This window comes from Leuciscus leuciscus (genome assembly GCF_965113295.1).
Source record: "Leuciscus leuciscus genome assembly, chromosome: 13".
Classification (NCBI taxonomy): Eukaryota; Metazoa; Chordata; class Actinopteri; order Cypriniformes; family Leuciscidae; genus Leuciscus; species Leuciscus leuciscus.
This window is the reverse complement of record NC_138737.1, coordinates 34,532,016-34,553,524: the sequence shown is the minus strand read 5'-3', so window position 1 is coordinate 34,553,524 and position 21,509 is coordinate 34,532,016. Positions and strand designations below refer to the sequence as shown.

At 43.8% G+C, this 21,509-nt stretch overlaps 1 protein-coding gene across 1 annotated transcript in view; it reads right to left on the bottom strand.

Moving 5' to 3' along the window:
- The window catches only part of LOC309512953 (uncharacterized protein), a 176,581-nt gene extending 165,000 nt beyond the window's left edge, over nt 1-11,581 (bottom strand). The window contains exon 1 of the mRNA XM_082188711.1: nt 8,913-11,581. Coding sequence (XP_082044837.1) covers nt 9,289-11,373 — 2,085 coding nt within the window. The 5' untranslated portion in view covers nt 11,374-11,581 and the 3' untranslated portion in view covers nt 8,913-9,288. The remainder of the gene's footprint in view (nt 1-8,912) is intronic.
- Between the last annotated feature and the right edge of the window lie 9,928 nt (nt 11,582-21,509).

Below are 21,509 nucleotides of genomic sequence, written 5' to 3'. Positions count from 1 at the left end.
GCGAGTCCTCAAATGAGTTCAACAACTTTAATAATAACAAAATAAACAAACACAAAACGAAAATAAAAGGCACACAAATGTCCAGGCCTGGTCCTCTCTCGTCCTTCACTGCCATCGCTCCTTCTTTTATGCTTCAGAAGCCCCTCCGTGAGAAACTCAAGACTGGTCATTATCCATCATGGCACCGGCCTCACCCTGTTCTCACGGCCCTCTGCCTTGTCCTGCTTGCCACATGTATACACAGAACTGCGCTGAATACCTCTGAAACAAACTAACCCTGAAACATAACCTGCTCCGGAGCTGGTTATGTTCAGAGAGTAAGTTGCTTTGGCTACCTACCCTGAAAGATACCTCCATTTTTTGGAACTGAAAGATGAGGTTATCCGTTTACTCTAAGTAAACTTATCCAGGTATGTCAAATAACCTTCTTTCTGGAATGCACCCAGGTGTTTTTTAGGGCTCCAAACAGAGGGTGCTGGACCCCTATTTGTACTCATTAACTGCTTATTCTTTTTCTGCCTTAAATGTTTCTGGGCATTGCAGACCATTTGCTGTACTGTTCCCCCAAAACTATACTTAGAAGAAAAGGCTTTATTTAGAACCTCAAAGGGGTTCTGTCACACGCTACATATATAGAATGATATATGAATTTTATATCATTCATATTTTATATTTTTTTTTATTCATTTAGTTAGACTGAATTATGAATTAAACAGCTCATTTACATAATTTATCACTAGAATTTTTTTAAGTAACCCATTAAACGTGAAAGTATTATTCAATCATTTAAGACACTTCTCCTTATATACTATAGAATCTTTTTGGCATAAAGAGATCTTTAAAATTAAGTCAAGAGTCGAAGAAAGACATACAGGTTTGGAATGACACAAGGTTAAGTAATGGCAGAATTAGAATTAATAGTAATTAATAGTAATATTAATAGTAAACTATGCCTTTAAGTGCACAAATACAGTAACTCGTCCAAGAAACAGAAAACACACAAACATTTCTCCTCTCTTCATTGACTGGCCAAGGGAATCCCAATGCTGCTAATCTCTTTGATACTAACCAGGAAATGTTGTATGTCAACACTTCTTTCTCTGTCGGCTGCACACAAGACGAGATTCTTGAATAATGGCCCAGTTTTCAGCACTCCGTAAACAGGAGGGCTAAATTTACTGATTACACTTCCAGTGCGAGTTGAGAGGAAGGACTAGCTGCAGTCAACCAGAAAAGCAGAGGAACTCTGAATCTTCTAAATGAGCAACCATATGAGTAAGTGAGGAGAGAGTTGTTTTCAGCACACAGGAACACATTTAGGAAAGTGTGAACATTCGAGGACCAAAAACAGAAGAAGAAAAAAAAAACAGTAGATGAGGGGGTAGATGAGTGTGTTGAGACTTGCAATAACCAACAGGTAGCTCATGCTTAAAGGTATAGTTCACCCACCAAAAAAATTTTGTTCTGTCATCATTTACTTGTTGATTTACTCTTGTTGTTCCAAATCTGTATGACTTTCCTTCTTCTGTGGAACACAAAAGCATAAAACAAGACAAACAAATATTATAAAAGTTGTCCATTTGACTCAATCATTTGTTATTCACTCAAAATCCTGTCATTCGTCTGGGATCTCCTGGTGTGTTCATGAAAGAAATTGTAAATTAATCTGATTTGATTCTTTTTTAAAACAGAGGACTGATTCAGTTCTCAAGTTCAATTCATTGATCCGACTAATTCCAATTACACAGCTCTCTGGAATTCTTGATTCTGATTGGTCAATCTCTGCATTCAGCGATCAGACACTTCCAAATATTTATCAGTATCCATGGCATTGCTGTCTATCAGTTGTTTATCACTCATCCAGGTACCTGAATCTGGCGCCACTTTCATGTCTTTCTCCTTTCATACAAATGCATACTGCAATATTATTGGAGTGTTTTGTGTCTTGTTGCTAGGCCAATTGTTTCATAAATTGTAGTGGACTATTTTAATTTTTTTGTAGAGGAAGCTTTAAGATAATAGGCCTATAGAGGACTCAGTCATTGTATTGCTTCAGAAGACTTAGAATATATTGTACATGGTTGTATGAACCATTTTAATGAGACTTTTATGGAATTTTTTGCATCTTTTTTAAATACTCCTTTTGTGTTCCACGGAAGAAAGTCAAGATGAAAGCCAATGATGAGAGAACTTTCATTTTTATGTTAACAACTCCTTTAAGTATGAATCAATATGCGTGTGAACAGAGAATAAGCATGAGGAGTACAGGGTGGAAAACAATGCTATAGCAATAACCTGGACAGGAAATGAGGTCAAAAGAAGAGGAAGTCCAGCAACTTCCTGACAAAGCGGTGGATGATTAGTGTTGATGACTCTAGTGCTAAAACATACACTCAAACACTCATAAACACAAACATGCAAATATGCACATACTGTACATTCTTGGACAGGTGTTTATTTGGACAATTTTTCTCAGTTAAACAAACATGACACTAAGTAACTTATTCATGTAATAACCTAAAAAAATATCATGACGTTTGACTGATTTCTTTTGTTTTTTTATCACGAATGATTTGTAAGCTTACTAAACTTCAAATGTACTTTGCAGCGGTGCTTTGTCCACCACAGGCTTAACCAGCCAGTACAATCCTACCCACTGGATGGCGGATGAGATTGGCAAATAAAGTAAATGAGTAAATGTAATTAGTTAGCATTTTTTAATAAGTATATGTATTATTTACTCCAATATATTTGTTATGAGTAATGCAATTACTCGTTACATTTTAGCATGGTGTCTCTTAGGTGTTGAGGACTAGTGCATCTTTCTGAACCCTCTCAGCTTTCTATTAACTCTGTTACAGCCACCGCAGGCATCCCTGAACTTCTAGTGCTCCGTGTTGGCTCAGTTACAGCCAAAAAGACAGATTGTGAACTCTCTGGGCTCCCTGTCCTGGCCGAAGGAGGCCATTTCTGAACCCTCTGTCTGCTCTGTTAAACCCACCGAGACTCTACCTGAACTCTGTGCTCTCTGCCAAAGCCAGGGAGGACATATCCAAACTGTCTGGGCTCTCTGTCTCAGAGCCGCCATCTCCACCTTGGTCTCCAGCCCCGCCGGCTCTACCGTGGCCTCCATTTCCGCTGGCTCCACCTTGGTCTCCAGCTCTGCCTGCTTCAGCCTTGGGGGTCTCCAACTCTGTCTGCTCCAGCTTTGGGGGTCTTAAGCTTGACCTACTCCAGTCTTGGTGGTCTCCAGCTCTGCTTGCTCCAGCCTTGGGGGTCTCAAGCTTTACCTTCTCCAGTCTTGGTGGTCTCCAGCGCTGCCTGCTGCAGCCTTGGGGGTCTCCAGCTCTTCTTGCTCCACCTTGGGGATCTTCAGCTTCACCTGCTTTGCCTTGGGGGTCTCTAGTTCTGCTTGCTCCAGCCTTGGGGGTCTCAAGCTTTACCTGCTCCAGTCTTGGTGATCTCCAGCTCTGCTTGCTCCAGTCTTGGGGGTCCCAAGCTTCACCTGCTTTGCCTTGGGGGTCTCAAGCTTCAACTGCTCTAGTCTTGAGGGTCTCAAGCTTCACCTGCTTTGCCTTGGGGGTCTCCAGCTCTGCTTGCTCCACCTTGGGGGTCTCAAGCTTTGCCTGCTTTGCCTTGGGGGTCTCCAGCTCCAGTTTGGTGGTCTCCAGCTCTGCTTGCTCCACCTTGGGGGTCTCCAGCTTCACCTGCTTTGTCTTGGTGGTCTCTAGGTCCTGCTTGGTGGTCTCCAGCTCTGCCTGCTCCATCCTTGGGGGTCTCCAGCTCTGCCTGCTCCAGTCTTGGGGGTCCCAAGCCTCACCTGCTTTGCCTTGGGGGTCTCCAGCTCTGCTTGCTCCACCTTGGGGGTCTCAAGCTTTGCCTGCTTTGCCTTGGGGGTCTCCAGCTCCAGTTTGGTGGTCTCCAGCTCTGCTTGCTCCACCTTGGGGGTCTCCAGCTTCACCTGCTTTGTCTTGGTGGTCTCTAGGTCCTGCTTGGTGGTCTCCAGCTCTGCCTGCTCCAGCCTTGGTGGCCTCCAGCTCCCACCTGGCTTCCCACCTAGTTGGCTCCACCCTGGCCCCCTGCTCTGACTTGGTTCTAAGGCCCACCTTCACCACCTTCCATGTTCCCTGTGTTGTGTTTGGACTTTTACATTATTTCCTGTCCTGAGTGCCATGTTTGTAGTTCTATGTAGTTTGCTTTTTTGATTAGCCTGATTGTTCCCAGGTGTATGTTGTTAGCTTGTTACCCCTTGTGTGTATATAGCCCTTGTCAGTCAGTGTTTATTGTTTATATGGATACCTGGTAGCCATGCTCCCCATGTTCCTTGATGTTATTGTTTGATGTTGATTAATTTGAATCATTAATAATCCCTGCACATAGCTCTGCTTGACGCCAGCCATCTCGCTTGTTCCTGTCAGCGTTACAATAGGCTGTCTTGCCCTTGCACCAGTAAACACATCATCAGAGAATAGATGGGAGTGAAGGTTATTTCATTGAAGATTACAAGGTCAAATAAAAATAAAAATAAAATGTGCATGGACAAATCCTTTATAATAAATACTGCAATATTCCATGATTTCATGGAGACTTTAACGAATGGTTATGAAAAAAAAAAAAAATCTGTGACAAGGTGATCAGGACAGGACACCTATGTAAATCTGGGATGTCTTTTGTGACCCTGAAGGGGTTTATTTGGCAACCATGGCTGACTGTACTTTACGCCACTTATCACAAGCTGAACTTAAATAAATAAATACGTAACTAGAGTTATACTTATTTTATTAGCTTACTTTTCCCTTAGTTTTTAGTGTATTATTTTAACTTTAAAATAATATTACCATTTATACTTTGAAAACAGGGAAAGATTTTTTTTATGATTGAAGTTAACACAGTCCAAAAACATACTACAATTTTGGTGCAAACGTTTAGCATATGCATAACCTACAGCCTAACACACAGCCTTTTAAAGTAAAGCTCCTTTTGACAGTGTGTGCAAACACAGGCGTTCGACACACGCGCACTGGTAAGTTTCATTTTTATCCAGTGTCTGCACTATTTCTGTCTAGACATTTTGAGCAATAAAAATGGCTTTGTACTTGTTAAAATCTAAGTTGAGTTTATTTCTTAACCCTCTCACAAAAAAGCTCACAAAGAAGCAACCAATGAATTCATTAGAGGCAAAAATTCAAGGAGCAAGTATGAGTTGAGCATGTACTATGCTGATGACGAAATCTACGCCACATGTAGAATATACATAAACTAGCGTACACGTAAAAACTGAAATGTATTTTGGGCATAACTTTTGTAGCCCTAAAATGCTAAAACTAAAATGAAGACTAAATTAACTGAAATTAGAAAACTAAAACTAACAATGATAGAATGAAAACTACATTGTAAAAACATTTTTTTCAAAGTTGTAACTAAAGCAAATTTTATGTGAGTATGTTTTACAAGAAAAAATGGTTGAACTTTATTTTACAGTATGTGCATTTACAGAGTACTTACCTAAGAAAAGTACTGTTAATATATAGTAACTACATAGGTTAGGTTTAGGGGTAGGTCCAGGGTTAGTACCTAGTTATTACCAAGTTATTGCAATACTACAATAAGTACAATATACATGGGGAACAGGACTGTAAAAATAAAATGCTACCGCAAATACTATTTCACATGTTCCACTTCAAAATTTCACATTTAATTCAGTGTGATACTCACCCTTTCATTTGAATAATTAGTGAAATTTACCAGCAAATTCTGAGTGAAAATACATACAAATAAAAACTAAACTTCTATCACATAGAAATAAAAACTAAATTATAACAATCCTGCCCCACTGAAATAAATTCAGTGCTGTCTGGCACAGTGTACTGTAAACTTTACTAGATAAATGAAGGTAAATTGTTAATTTGATTACGCTATTACGAAACTTCTTATGCCAAAAAAATTAACTTCCCATCAAACTGTCACTGGAGGCTTTCCAGCTAAAACAATTGCGGTTTAAGCGTTCAAAAGCCTTCCAGCTCTACGACAGCTCAGTTAATGATAAGTTTTATTCAAATGGCCTTGGCACATTTTGTAATGAGAGTTTCATTGTGGAGGACTGCATCAATTGAGGCTTGACAATTTGGTACAGAAAATTCATCTGGCAAGAAAGTGTCTGCCAAGAAAGCATAATTTGCTTTTGCTCTCAGGGTACATAATTGTCATTAAAATTATTTTGGCAACTTTACAGAGTCACTAAGAGTTATTGTCTCACAGAGGTGGGGATGTGAAAAGCTCAAAATGCTTGCCAGCCATCATACAGTATGAAAGTGTGGGCGGCTCTCATATTCCCAGCGGCCAGCCTCAGCCGGACATGTGCCTTAATGTTGCAGAAAAGTGTTAGTCATAATCACCAAATCCAGGAAAGCATCAGTTTGATAAAGTGTTGCGTTTGTAATGGCTCATTCTGACAGACTCCTGCTGATCTTCCATACAGGATACACTCAACAATCCGCAGATGCTCTCTGTAATACTGCAAGCAATCTGGATGGCACCCAAAATAAAGATTGACTGTGTTTTTTGTTTCTGAACATGCTTGAAGGACGTCAAAATCACATAATTAGTGAAAAAACAATGTACTTTAATGTACTATTGACTGCACTTTATTGATTGTACAGTTTATTGATCTAAAAATATCCTAGTGTCGTTCTCTTTTAGGATCCCTGAGCAGCGATGCATGTCCACATGTGCAAGTACAGAATCCAGAATGTTACTAAACAGAATGCTACTGTCCATTTGGTGCTGACTCTATCATGTATTTAATGTTGTAGTTATTATTATTTGTGTGAACAGGCCTTTAGGCAAATATAAAAAACATATTACTGCCAATTACACAAATGAAATGGAGGTCTGTATCCAGAATTTTTACAATAAACAATCTACAACTACAAAAAAACCTACAAATACCTTGCATGAAACTCTAGATGACGCAGGCTGATTGGTCCTTAACTAATTTGGTAGTGATCACATCATAGCGCAGCTGATTGGATGCTGGTGCATCAGCGGCCAATGAGCTGCAGCTCAACATTCAAATACTGGTGGTGTTTGCTGTATCAGTCTGCAGTGCACTTTCAGAAACCCTCCACCTTCCCCAGCTCCACCTTTATAGGTCTGCTACGGGGGTTAATTCATGTATGTGCAGCAGCAGCAGCATGTCTTACATGCTCACAGCAATGTCTGTGAATGTATTGGCAGTAGCAAGTCTCGGTACTTGCTCTGCATCAGCAGCAGCGTTGCAGATCTCTTCCGCCAAGATTACCATGCTAATCTTTCAGAGAGTTATCATGACCGAACTATAGGTAAAGATCAGAGTGGCTATTTACACCAAGACCAAGTACAAATAGCCCGCCTAGTTGACAGAGGTTATTTACACTAACTCCTCCAACCAATTGTCAGTGATAACAATAAAGCTGATGGCTTTAGCCTTTGAGGTGAGCAACCCATGTTCGGATCCTTTTCCCAAACTCATTCTTCTCCCTTTTTCCATCGCATATCAGCTCGGAGAGGAGTTTATTTTAAATTTAAATTTGAAAAATATATAAAAAAAATTGTGCCTAACAGGTATATATATATATATACATTTTCTCTGAAACAGATGGACATGAATGTGACAACATTTTATTGCGTTAGTTCTTGTACGCATTGCAGTAGTTCAGAAATAAAAGGTCTGGTGGTGTCATTACAGAAGAAAGTATTAACATTTATATCACCTGAGACTGACAGCTCGTCCCTATGGTGACTGTTCAGTTCCAGAGGGAAATAGGTGGAGGTCCTTATTAATAAATATAGAGCTATTCATTACTGTCCACATCACTGACAGCAATGCCTTTAACAACTTCCACTTATAGAGAGAGAGAGAGAGAGAGAGAGAGAGAGAGAGAGAGAGAGAGAGAGAGAGAGAGAGAGAGAGGTTGGCATGCTTTTTCCACCAATCCATCAAAGCTCCATCTATATCTGGTGAAAAAACAAAACACAAAGGCAGGTTCCCATTTGCTTTGTTTAGTCCGGATATTAGATGATATGATTTTGAAAAGCAAAATAGAGATAAGAGGAAAGCACGTGAAAAGAGTACACAGCAGAGGAGATGAAGGATTTGATGGAACTTGAATGATATTGAAATGTTCTTTTTTGCCACATGTCTCTCATCTAAGAATCATAAATGAGACATGGCAGCGTTTGCAACAGATATCTCTCAAAAGAGATTATGAAGTAAACAAAACAATTTTGTTATGGGGAAATATGTCACAGAAGAATTCATAATTTATATCCCCCCTCATATCGTTCCAAACCCGTATGACTTATTTCTGTTTTGGAATACAAAAGGAGACGTGAGAAAGTGTGTTGCCTTTTTTCTATACACTGAAATTGGATGGAGACTGAGCAGCATGAACATTCTACAAAATGCCTGCATTTGTGTTATATTGACAAACGAAATGTACTCGGTTACTAACGTAGAAGAGAGGAAGAGGGAACGAGTACTTGCGTAAGATATCTTACGCTAGGGGAAAACCTCTTTTCCTCGAGATATTGAAGCCAAAAATTATCCTTAATTTTGCAATAATGTAAAACGCATTGCAGCAGCATGCAGACATGGGCGAGACAACTCGCGCGCCCATTGGCTGCTCTGCGGCAACTGCACCAGACTATCGATAGAGGCTCCTCATGACGTCAGAACCAATGCGCTTCGCGCCCATTACGTCATGTCCCGCCGAAATCGGGTTGGGCCAGGGCTATAAATACGGCCCAGAGAGGCTGGTTTGGTCAGTTTTTCATCGCTGAAGCGAATCAGAACATGACGCATGCACGGCAAGATACGCAAGTACTCGTTCCCTCTTCTAGAGAGAACCGAGGTTACGTTAGTAACCGAGTACGTTCTCTTACGAGAGGTCTCTCGTACTTGCGTAAGATATCTTACGCTAGGGGAACACAATGTAAAACGCCGTGCGTGCTTGAGACATAACACTAAAGTCCCAAGGGCAGGGGCCCGGGGCTCATACAGTGCCTAATCACAAGGGACTCACAGAGAATCCGGGAAGAGGGGCTAGAATAGCATCATTCCTGTAATATTGAGCTCTGATAAGAGCATGTTATATCAAGTGTTCCACACAGCCAGGGCGAACTCAGCCTGGACTGGTAAATATGGGGGACTTACGTACTGCCCACAGAAGTATATAGGCGATCAGTGATCGACGCTCTAGCAGTTTCAGCATCCCGAGCCGATAGCATCGGGCGGGCAATACTGAAAAATTAAACCGAGAGCAACCTAGCTTGCAAAGCGGGAACCTCGAGGTTATAAAACCTTATAAATGTAGACGGGGAGGCCCAGCCTGCCGCCATACAGATATCTTGCAAGGCAATCCCACTGGACCAAGCCCACGACGAGGCCATGCCTCTTGTGGAGTGCGCTTTGACACCTATCGGGCATTGCAGGCCCTTGGATGTGTAAGCTAGCGCTATAGCATCAACTATCCATCTGGATAGACTCTGTTTTGACGCAGCTAGTCCCTTAGAACGTCCGCTGAACAAAACAAAGAGCTGCTCCGTCTGTCTGAAAACAGATGAGCGAGACACATAGGCTCTTAACGCCCTGACCGGGCAAAGGAAGCCTGCGTCCCCTTCCTCCTCAGATACCGGCAGGGCCGACAGGGAGATAACCTGTGCCCTAAACGGTGTGTTGAGGGATTTAGGAACATATCCGTGCTTTGGTTTGAGTATGACTCTCGAATCATTCGGCCCAAACTCCATACACGTCGTGCTCACTGAGAGCGCTTGCAAATCCCCTATGCGCTTCACTGAAGCGAGAGCCAGAAGAAACACTGTTTTGAAAGACAAGGGTTTCAGGTCTATTGACTGTATTGGCTCGAATGGGGCACCTTTCATGGCTTCCAGAACCGTGGAAAGGTCCCAAACGGGAACGGAGGGTGGTCTGGGAGGGTTCAGCCTCTTAGCTCCTCTAAGGAAGCGAATGACCAGATCGTTCCTTCCTAATGACTGGCCAAGCGGTGGTTCAGCGAACGCTGCTATGGCCGCCACATAAACTTTGAGCGTGGATGGGGTTCTGCCCTTATCCAGAAGCTCTTGTAAAAAGGAGAGAACCTCCGGCACCCCACAGCGTGAGGGTGAAGTGCCACTCGCTGTACACCAGCTAGTGAACACAGACCATTTTGAGGAATAGAGCCACCTCGTAGATGGAGCTCTAGCCTGTGTGATCGTGTTTAACACTCCCGCTGGGAGGTTAACGGGTACCCGTTGATGGCCCACACATGTAGGGACCAAAGCTCCGGGCGAGGATGCCAGATCGAGCCGTTCGCCTGCGAGAGGAGATCCCTCCTCACCGGTATCGGCCACGGGGCGGTACTCGTCAGCTGCATCAGGACTGGAAACCAGACTTGGTTTGTCCAAAATGGGGCGACGAGTAGCACTGGGCATCCGCTCTCCCTGATTCGCTCTAACACCTGGGGTAGGAGCGTGACAGGGGGAAACGCATAGAGCGGGCAGCGGGGCCAGACGTGAGCCAGCGCATCCCTGCTCTTGGAGAAAAATTCCTGACAATGAGCGTTCTCTTGAGACGCAAATAGGTCTATTTCCGCTCTGCCAAATGTCCTCCATAGCATTTTGACTGTCTGTGGATGTAAAGACCATTCTCCTGTCGGCAGATTGTTTCTGGACAGTCTGTCTGGTCCCACATTCAGATGGCCGGGCACATGCGCTGCCCTGAGTGAGCGCAGATTGTGCTGAGCCCAGACCAGGAGGCGTTCCGTCAGCCTGTGAAGGATTCTGGATCTGATACCTCCTTGGTGATTTATATAAGCCACCACTGACATGTTGTCCGAACGGACCAAGACGTGGTGTCTTTTTATCTGGGGACAAAAGCGCCTCAGCGCGTTGTCGACTGCCATCATTTCCAGGCAGTTTATATGCAGAAGCTTTTCCCGTTCCGACCACTGGCCGAATAACGGTCTGCCCTCGAGCAGCGCTCCTCATCCCGAGGTTGAGGCGTCCGTAGACACCACCTTCACACTCGAGGAAGTCCCCAGGCTTACACCTGACCGGTACCAGTCGGTCACTGTCCAAGGTTTCAGAGCTGCGACGCATTTCTGATCGACCTTGAGGCGCGCGAGACCGGAGGTCCAAGCTCTGCGCGGCGCGCGCTTTCAACCAATACTGCAGCGGGCGCATGCGAAGCAGACCCAGCTGAAGCACTGAGGATGCTGAAGCCATGAGACCCAGCATCCTTTGAAACTTTTTGAGCGGGACTAAAGCGCCGTGGCGAAAAATCTCTGTCATGCGCTGAATACTTAGTCTGCGCTGCGGCGACAGCTGTGCTGTCATAGACAGCGAGTCCAGATCTGTGCCCAGAAAAGATATTTTCTGACTGGGAGACAGTGAACTCTTTGCCCAATTGACTGTGAGACCTAAATTCTCGAGGTGATCGAGTAATATGGTCCTGTGTTCTATGAGCTCCGACTGTGATCGAGCTAGAACCAGCCAATCGTCCAAATAATTCAGCACTCGTATGCCTCAGAGCCTGAGGGGTGCGAGCGCTGCATCCATGCACATCGTGAATACGCGTGGTGCCAGGGATAGGCCAAATGGCAGGACTGTGTACTGATATGCCTGGCCCTCGAAGGCGAATCGCAAAAATCGCCTGTGACGTGACGCTATTTGTATTTGAAAATAAGCGTCTTTCAGATCTATCGACATGAACCAGTCCCCTTGGCAAATTTGCGAGAGGATTTTCTTGGTCGTGAGCATTCTGAACCGTCGTTTCAGAAGTGCTTTGTTTAGTCGTCTTAGATCTAAAATGGGTCTGAGACCTCCGTCTTTTTTGGGTACCAGAAAATATCTGCTGTACATGCCCCCTTCGCTCTGAGCTTGTGATAGGGGTTCTATAGCCCCTTTGCTCAGTAACTTCGCTATTTCGGCCCGAAGTAGGTGTGCTACTTCCTTTTTCACCGTAGTATCGATTCGCGCCGCTTTGCGTTGCGGGCGTCGACCGAACTGTAGCGAATAGCCTCTTTCTATAATGTCTAGCACCCACTTCGAAACCCCGGGTAGCCTTGCCCATGCGTTTGCACGAATGGCTAGGGGTTGAATGCGAAGCGCGCTCTGGTCGCTCAGTGACAGAGGGGCTTCAGTGTGCTGCAACATAAGCGTCGCGCTTATGACATTTGAGGCAGGGGGCGCGCTGATAACAGCGGGCAGATTGCCCGCGCTCGACTCCTCTGCGGTGGTCAACCGAGAGGGGGAGGGCTGGGCGAGTCCCGTAAGACCTGTCATGTCTATGTGTGAATGTGGGCGTGGGATAGCGGGCACATTTACAACACTGAGAGCATTGTCTGCCTGAGCAGAGCGAATGCATGTTGGTTTCGTTTTACAGAAATCTTGAGACATGCAGAACGTAGTGTTTGTGGACACTGGGCAGTGGGCACATTTACCACATTTAATGCGCAATCGATCTGGGTCGATTTCATGTGCGCGAGCCCTGTGCGACGGGCTGTGTTTCTGTGTAGGAATGAGCACTGGGCAGTGGGCATTTTGTCTACACTCATAACACCATCGGCCGTGGCCGGAACACCAGAAAATACACTCTATGGGATTTATCTGGGTAGCCGTAAAGCGGCGTTTGTGTGCAGGCAAGCGGGTTGTGTCGCCGACTTGTTTACTGCAGAATACACTGGAACAGTCGCATTTACTGGAACTGAACGAGCGAGAAGTTGCCATAGAAACAGAGAGCGTCAACATGCTGGCGTTTGTTTGCAGGCGTGCGTGCATTACAACAGACTCGCTCACTGCAGTATGACATTTCCAGTCGCCTGAACTTCAGAGGGGAATGAGAAATGTGTGAGAAATAGAATTCGGCCCGGCCGCAGCGGGACATTATCACTCTTTTCTCCTTTCGCCAGTGACGCGCGGGAACCATAGAAACGGTGTTTGGGTGCAGGCGAGCGGGTTGTACAACGCGCTCGTTGGCTGCAAAATGCACATCTGCAGTCGCCTTTCAGGGAACTGACAGAGCGAAGCATTGGAGGCATAATTAATCTGCCGTTAGACCGAGATTCGAACCCCGGTCTCTCGTGTGAAAAACCCAAGATTCCGCCACTGAACCACAGGGGGGAAAACAAAGGTTTTCAGATGCACGAGCATATAAGAGCGTCAACATGTTTTCTTCGGCGTTTGCTTGCCGGCGCTGCAATATTTATATTTCCAGTCGCCTGATCAGGGAACTGAGAAATGTGTGAGAAAATTCAGGTCAGTCCAGCCTCGGCGGGACTAAAACGCTATTTTCTCCTTTCGCTGGTGATTGACGCGTGAATTGGGCGCAGAGGCAGGGTAGCTTTCTTGTACGTAAAGAAAAACTAACCCCGACCGTCCGCTTCCAGCCTCCCCTGTGAACGGCGCATTTTGCGCGGCTCGAACAGAGGGAGAGAGAAAGCTAGCCCCGTGACCGTCCGCTCCTGACATCCCCTGTGAACGGCGCGGTTTGCGCGGCTCGAACAGAGGGAGAGCAGGTATCATCCTCCAAGCAGGCAAGGCAAGCGGGCGCACCGGCGAGCTTTGCGGGTTTGGGGGGAAAGGGGCGTCTTGAAAAAGACGCCCGGCTCTTTTAGTGCAATGAGAGTGTGTGTCGTGGCGGCGAACACACACACATACACAAAACACAGTAACAGAGAAAAGGATATGTACGCCGGAAAGCGTCAGCAGGAACGGCGACTGAAGGCGGCGAGTTGTCGACCGGCAGCTTCAGATGCAGACTAATCCCGCTGGGTGCTTGCAATCAGACGGAGCGGCTTCCTCTCAGGATCCAGCGATGCGTGAGCCCGCTGAAGAGACGAAAAACTGACCAAACCAGCCTCTCTGGGCCGTATTTATAGCCCTGGCCCCACCCGATTTCGGCGGGACATGACGTAATGGGCGCGAAGCGCCCTCATTGGTTCTGACGTCATGAGGAGCCTCTATCGATAGGCTGGTGCAGTTGCCGCAGAGCAGCCAATGGGCGCGCGAGCTGTCTCGCCCATGTCTGCATGCTGCTGCAATGCGTTTTACATTATTGCAAAATTAAGGATAATTTTTGGCTTCAATATCTCGAGGAAAAGAGGTTTTCCCCTAGCGTAAGATATCTTACGCAAGTACGAGAGACCTCTCGTAAGAGAACATCTAGTTAACTGAAAAGTGAGGGTGCATAAATTATGAATTCTTAATTTGTAGGTGCAAACTGATCTATGTGAACCTTAGGATACATAACCCTCTTTTCTATGAAACATATAATTTTACAGATTTATAGTGATTACCATTTCTTGGACAAATGTTGTGAAAACCCCACATGAATGTGCAGCTTTCAGGGAATAGTTCCACTGCCCCTTCTCATGTGGGATCTCAGAGATACCAGCTCTGACAAATGCTTTTCATTATTCTTCATATGTTAAACAATTTCAAGTTTTCTATTCTGATACATCGCAGAATGCCCTATGCACACTACACACTCGAGCATTGTGAGGGTCTAGGAATGGAAAGCTAGCATACTGTGTACTACACTAGCATACAGCTAGTACTACACATACATGATGGCTATACATACTGCAGTATACACTCTATATTGCATTCCATATTGAAAAATAATAGTAAATGAAACAATATGTATCATGAAATATTTAGTCTGATGACTAGTCAAAACGTAGACTAAATGGCAAAAGGTCTGATCCACATGGTAGCTTATTCAGCTGTAGGACATGTACACTGACCAACCTCATTTAGGGAGAGGATTTACCTGAAATGGAGTTTAGCACATTAATAGACTGCTGTAGTTTACTGAAAGTGCATTTCACAGATTTGAAGCCAAACCTGAAAGCACACATCTCAAACAGTTGTCCAGTGCTGCGTTCCAGTCCAAAATTGTCATGCCCTTCACTCGCAAACTTCCCTCCGTCTCGTTCACTCGGATGTACGTCATTGCGAGTGCTCACTACTGGCGGAAACTGCAATGGGCTGAATTGGAACGTCCTAAGCCCTTGATCACTTGGAATCAGCTGTGGAGTTGATTTATTATTTACATTTTTTTTCCCTTTAAGAATTTGTTTAATGCAGCATCCAAATGTTTATAGGTGTGTTTGGGTTGTTTTAAATTAAAAAAATATATTATTAATATATCATAGAGTTGTCTGTTGTGGTGGTGATTAGATGAGATATGTGGTGACGTCACAATCGTACTGCATTGTGGGACATATAGGTGCCTGAAGTGTACATTTGAAGCAGACTCGCTCCCTCGGTCAAAATCGAGGGAACGAGGGTCTGTCCATATAAACTTCCCTCGTCCACTTCACGAAGTGGAACGCACTTCAAAATGGCGGCAGGGATTCCCCCAAGGGGAAGTGCTTAGGGAAGTTCGCAAGTGCGTGTCTAAAAGTGGACTGGAACGCAGCACAAGTATGCCATACTGTTGTCACATGACCTAATCAAAATAATAGAAAATGCGTTTTGAATCTTAAAGGGATAGTTCACCCAAAAATGAAAAGATCTTTTTGATGAAATCTGAGAGCTTTCTGTCTCTTCATTGACAGCTGCGCAACTGCCACGTTGACGCTTTTTCCAAAAGTTCATAAATATATCATAAAACTAATCCATGTCAAAATTGAAACATTCATCAGTTATGGTACACAGAAGCCAAGGAAGTTCGCTTGACGTGCAAGAACCAATGAAGTTCATTCTGATGTTACGCAGCACGTTTGAGCTTCAGCAAGAACCAATGAGGTTCATTCTCGTGTTACACAGCACGTTTGAGCCTCTGCAAGAACCAATGAGGTTCATTCTCGTGTTACACAGCACGTTTGAGCCTCTGCAAGAACCAATGAGGTTCATTCTCGTGTTACGCAGCACGTTTGAGCTTCAGCAAGAACCAATGCGGTTCATTCTCATGTTACGCAGCACGTTTGAGCTTCAGCAAGAACCAATGAGGTTCATTCTCATGTTACGCAGCACGTTTGAGCTTCAGCAAGAACCAATGAGGTTCATTCTCGTGTTACGCAGCACGTTTGAGCTTCAGCAAGAACCAATGAGGTTCATTCTCGTGTTACGCATCAAGTTTGAGCTTCAGCAAGAACCAATGAGGTTCATTCTCGTGTTATGCAGCACGTTTGAGCCTCTGCAAGAACCAATGAGGTTCATTCTGATGTTACGCAGCACGTTTGAGCCTCTGCAAGAACCAATGAGGTTCATTCTCGTGTTACGCAGCACGTTTGAGCTTCAGCAAGAACCAATGAGGTTCATTCTCATGTTACACAACACGTTTGAGCTTCAGCAAGAACCAATGAGGTTCATTCTCATGTTACGCAGCACGTTTGAGCTTCAGCAAGAACCAATGAGGTTCATTCTCGTGTTACGCATCACGTTTGAGCTTCAGCAAGAACCAATGAGGTTCATTCTCGTGTTACGCATCACGTTTGAGCCTCTGCAAGAACCAATGAGGTTCATTCTCGTGTTACGCAGCTTGTTTGAGCTTCAGCAAGAACCAATGAGGTTCATTCTCGCACGTCAAGGGTTGGTTGAGCTTCTGTTTATGTTCACTGATCAATGTTTAAATGTGATTAAAAGCCTAAAATAAATCTGTTCATCATCTAAAGTGACCGTGTCTCTCCAGAAATATCTCAGATTTCATCAAAAAGATCTTCATTTGGGTTCTGTCTTACATGTTTGGAACGATATGACGGTGAGTAATTAATGACAGAATTTTCATTTCTGGGTGAACTAATACTTTAATGCATTCATGACACTGAAAATGGAAGGTTGGGTCAAGTACAATGCATTGAGTGATAAACTATACTTAAAATGAAATTATATATAACATAAATAAAACCTAATACCATCAGCAAAAAGAAGGTCATCTGGTTGTTCTACAAATATATAAAATGCATGTTGTAGCCATTTAAGTAAATTATTTTGGATTCATATTTTTGTTACAATTTTATGATATTATTTGTTTGTTTTGTTTTAATTTAATCTGTTGATTAAGAAAGAAAATATCGACACTGGGATACGTCATAAAGGGCGTGGAAATGGATTGAATACAATATGTCGGGAGATACGGAGTGGGTCGCAGACGATTTTTGACCACTTCATAAGTTTGTTTGAAGTTTTTTCGTTTTGTATGATTTGCACCTAAATTTCAGTCAATGTTTTGTTAATCAAATATCTGGATTTAAATAAATAAGAAGAAAACAAACAACGCTTGGTGCAATGAAGTGCGTAACAAAACACAAGCCCCACTACCATGCTTCCGCGGCCTTTAGAAAAGGCCGAAACAATAATGCATATAGAAAAATACATGTACTTCATACTGCAGTAATATGCTTTTCAAAACAGCTATTTTCTCTGTAATTAATTGATTAAGTAACTCTTGAGACTGTAAATGATGCAGAGTCCATTACAGCAGTGTGTAAGGGGTATAGTGAGGGTGTGGATGGAACACTGGCCGGGGGAGCGAAGGTAATGGAAACTTCCCGTCGACAAACTTCACTTCCACATGTGACGGGAAAAGCTGCATCCATCAAAGCAATGAAAGCTCCATCAGAAATGTTTTTCATACATCAAGATGCATGAAGGTCATCAAATGGTGTCAGTAAATGCTGTGAATGGTTTCCACTGAGGGTTCCACAAGAGAACAGATATATTGTTCCATTATAATGCAACAGAAGTATGGATGCTTCATTTTAAAAATGGAAGTATCCACAATTCAGTCTACTGTAGATTGAAATCTGTCATTGATCTTTATATTTTGTGATGATTCTCATAATTACAGGCATATAATTTCTCACTCTATGAGAAGATATGCCTACATAAACGTGTTATATTGGGGCTTATTAACATTCTGATGACAGCTATCATTTCGTGAAATTTTATGACAAAATTCATGTTATGGTTGTTGCATCTGTCACATTGTGAGTTTATTTGTTCATGTTTAGAGTTTGTTTTTGATCTCATATTCTGTTCTGTTTGTGTCTGAGTGTCTTTGATAATCGAAGGGTATGTTTACATGACAACAATATGCTTAAAACTGAGATGTTTTTCCTTTGAGTTTTCCGCGTACAAATTACATCATTGTCAAAACGATCCCCATTCACACAGATCTGCGAAAACAACTAAAAACGCTGTATTCTGCTACCAGGCCATTAGGGCTACGTTTACACGTGGATGGCTATTTTCATAAACGGACATTTCACCCCTCTTCGTTTTCAAAAATAACATCGTGCACACGGACCTGTGTATATGCTGTCAAGAGCATGCCAAACCTGTAGGTGGCAGTGTAACGAAAAGCTCAAGCCCATCTTAGCCAATCAGAATCCCGAAAATAGTCACATTCTGTGATGTCGCTGCCTAAAACTCAGTTTTTCTCATGGCGCTTTTCCACTGCATGGTACGGCTCGGTTCGGCTCGGTACGGTTCGACTCGGCACGGAACGGTTCGGCTCGCTTCACTTTTCCACTGCGTGGTACGACTCGACTCGGTACGGCACGGTTCGGTTCGCTTTAGCTCGGTTGCTTTTCCACTGCAGTTAGTACCGCTTCAAAGTGGGTGGGACTGATCGTTATAGTTGCCGTCTTTACTGCCATGACATCATCATATTAAATGCGAATTTTTCATTCCGTGTTTCCCCATCCGCTCCTCGGCAACCAACGAGAGGAACGTCTGCACCTCGTCCACTGACCACGATTCAGCCATTTATTTGTTTTAAGTTTATTCTCTTTTTTTGAAGCAAATACTTTTAAAACAGGTGCTACAGTGTTGGCTGTTGTCTACTGGCTATTTAAATCTAGCGGGTTTAGTGTTGAAAATACAATGACGCTGGTAGTGATGATTCTGTCTGACCAATCAGTGATTGCAGTGTTTTCACGTCACATTTTAGTATCGGTACGGTACGCTTGGAACCTCAACAGAGGTGGTACCATTTAAAGCGAGCCGAAGCGAGCCGTACCGTACCGTACCATGCAGTGGAAATGCGTCATAAGTGAGCCGTACTGAACCGAGCCGTACCGTACCATGCAGTGGAAAAGCGCCAAAGCGTGCCGTACCGAACCGAGCCGTACCGTACCATGCAGTGGAAAAGCGCCATCAGTTTACATGCAAACATGCAAACGGAGATTTTCAAAATCTCCACTCTGACCGGAGTTTTTAGAAAGAATCGGTTTCATTGGCGAATCCTCCGTTTGCGTGTAAACGAAGGGCGCAAATGAAGGGAAATGTCTCCGTTTTTCAAAATAACCATGTACGTGTAAACGGGGCCTGGATGGCGAGGAGACACAATAGACTGACCTCATAATACGCATGTGCATGACGTCATCGTCTTCAAAGATTCACGTTTTTGTTGTTTACACCGAGACTTGTACTTGAAAAAACTTGCACTTTGAAACCCGTTTTCAGGCACCCAAATGAACACTGTCGTGTAACTGAACGGCCAAAATGCATAAAAAGTCTTTCGTATTTGGTTGAAAATGGTGTCATGTAAACAGCCCCTAAGTTGTTCATTATAGTTGTCAATTCTTCCATCCCCTGCCTGTTTGTCTCCATGGTTACTGATTGATCTAAGGCGGGCGTACACGGTGCGATTTTTGCTGTTTTTACGAGCTCGCAGGTGATTTTTTTCACTCGGGAGAAATCGGGCACGTTATGAGCACCATCCCGACCTCCCGATAATTTTTAAACATGTTTAAAAAATTCAGGGAGTCGGCCCGATTTTCACCAGCTGTCCCCTATTGCCCTAATCATACATAACCACGTCGATGGGGCTATACCTCAGTGGCAGCAACCATACAGCGTACGCATACACTGTCACACACACACACACACTTTTCTCTTTCTTTCTTTCTTTCTTTCTTTCTTTCTTTCTTTCTTTCTCTCTCTCTCTCTCTCTCTCAAGTTTTTATGTTGAAAGGAATGGCTACTGTTCTCTGCTTTTCAACAAATCATTTGCACACACATTTCTGTCATTTTTCTATCTGAAGCTTTGCCTGCATGCATGCAACATTGACGGTCTCTGTGTTTAGCGCGAAAGCTCACGTGATTGTTGCCGGCTCGGGATAAAATTCGTGCAGGACAGTCGTGCCGTGTACCAGCTGCTTTGACGCCTTTATCAGTTAAACTGACTCGCACTGTGTGCAATATCTCACGACCTCCCGAGTGTCCGAACTCGCACCGTGTACGCCCGCCCTTAGTTCTGTTCAGGTGTTTCCAGTTAAATATCCCCCTCTTGTTTGCTGTGTACTTAAGCCCTGTTTATTTTAATTTTATTTTTTTAAGTTCATTGTCAGGGCTACGTTGCATATGGTTAGCCTGTTCTGTTCATGTGTATTGTTCCTGAGTTCTGTGTAAATAAATACTGCTTGCGTTTAGATCCTTCACTGCAACCAACTGTGACAGTAGAACTGACCTTAAAGTGTAACTCTAATCTACCCGAGGCACTTTTAAGTTTGACCGTATTTTCGTTTTCGGTCAAATTGCCTTTTGAATGGGAGTGCTAGAGGCACGACTATGATAGCATCAAAATCGCTATTTTTAAAACACTAAGAAGGCTCGACACAACATGAAACTTTGCTTGAAGTATCACCAGGGGCTCTACACATGAACTCAAGCATTTAGAACATTGTTTATGTACACAGACTTTACTAAAAAGAAAGATTTTGAACAACTCACTGTAGCTGTTGTTGTTACGCTTTAAATATTGATCTAGTCGCAGTGAAGATTCTCCTCCTCTCCTAGGGGGATCTGTCCCTCACGGCCCACAAACAGAGGTATTTGGAACTGGTCCCTTTCGTCCATTACTGTAAACTAAATTTTTCAGGGCAGATCTCAACACTGAGACAAGAGCACTCCTGCTTGGAGATGGGCCTCAGGGGAGCTTCCAGGACTTTGTGGAATGGGTACTTGTCCACAATGGATCCCCCTTTTACCATCGTGGAGAGTAGGTAGAAAGACAGTTTGCCAGTTCCAAGCCAAGTGGTGGAAATTCTCGAGTCCGTTCCAGTGATTGATATCCCTGAGTCTGTTCCAAAGATTGATATCCCCTTATCTGCTCCAGAGAGTGAAATCCCCGAATACGCTCCAGAGATTGAAATCCCCAAATCCGCTTCAGAGAGTGTTTATGCAGTTTGTATTATAGCTGTTTGTGAACATAAAAGGTCGGTAAAGTTTTAAAGATCCAAGTGCACAACAAATGGAGTTTCTCCTAAAACAACGAATCGATTCGGAACTGCCTGAAACGAGTCATCAGAAATTCCAGTCTTACTCCCTGCTCGAACCTACATAGGTTTGTAACAAATTTGCATAATGCCAATGTATGGTCTTCATTGGCTGCCTTTGAGCAGTGTCTATTTTGACCCGCCCTCAAACACTGTAGTTGTAGCTGAGACTGGGTCCATTCTTCGAACCTTGTTTAGTACATCTGAAATGATTTGGCAGATGCCAGATCTTCTAATCTTTCT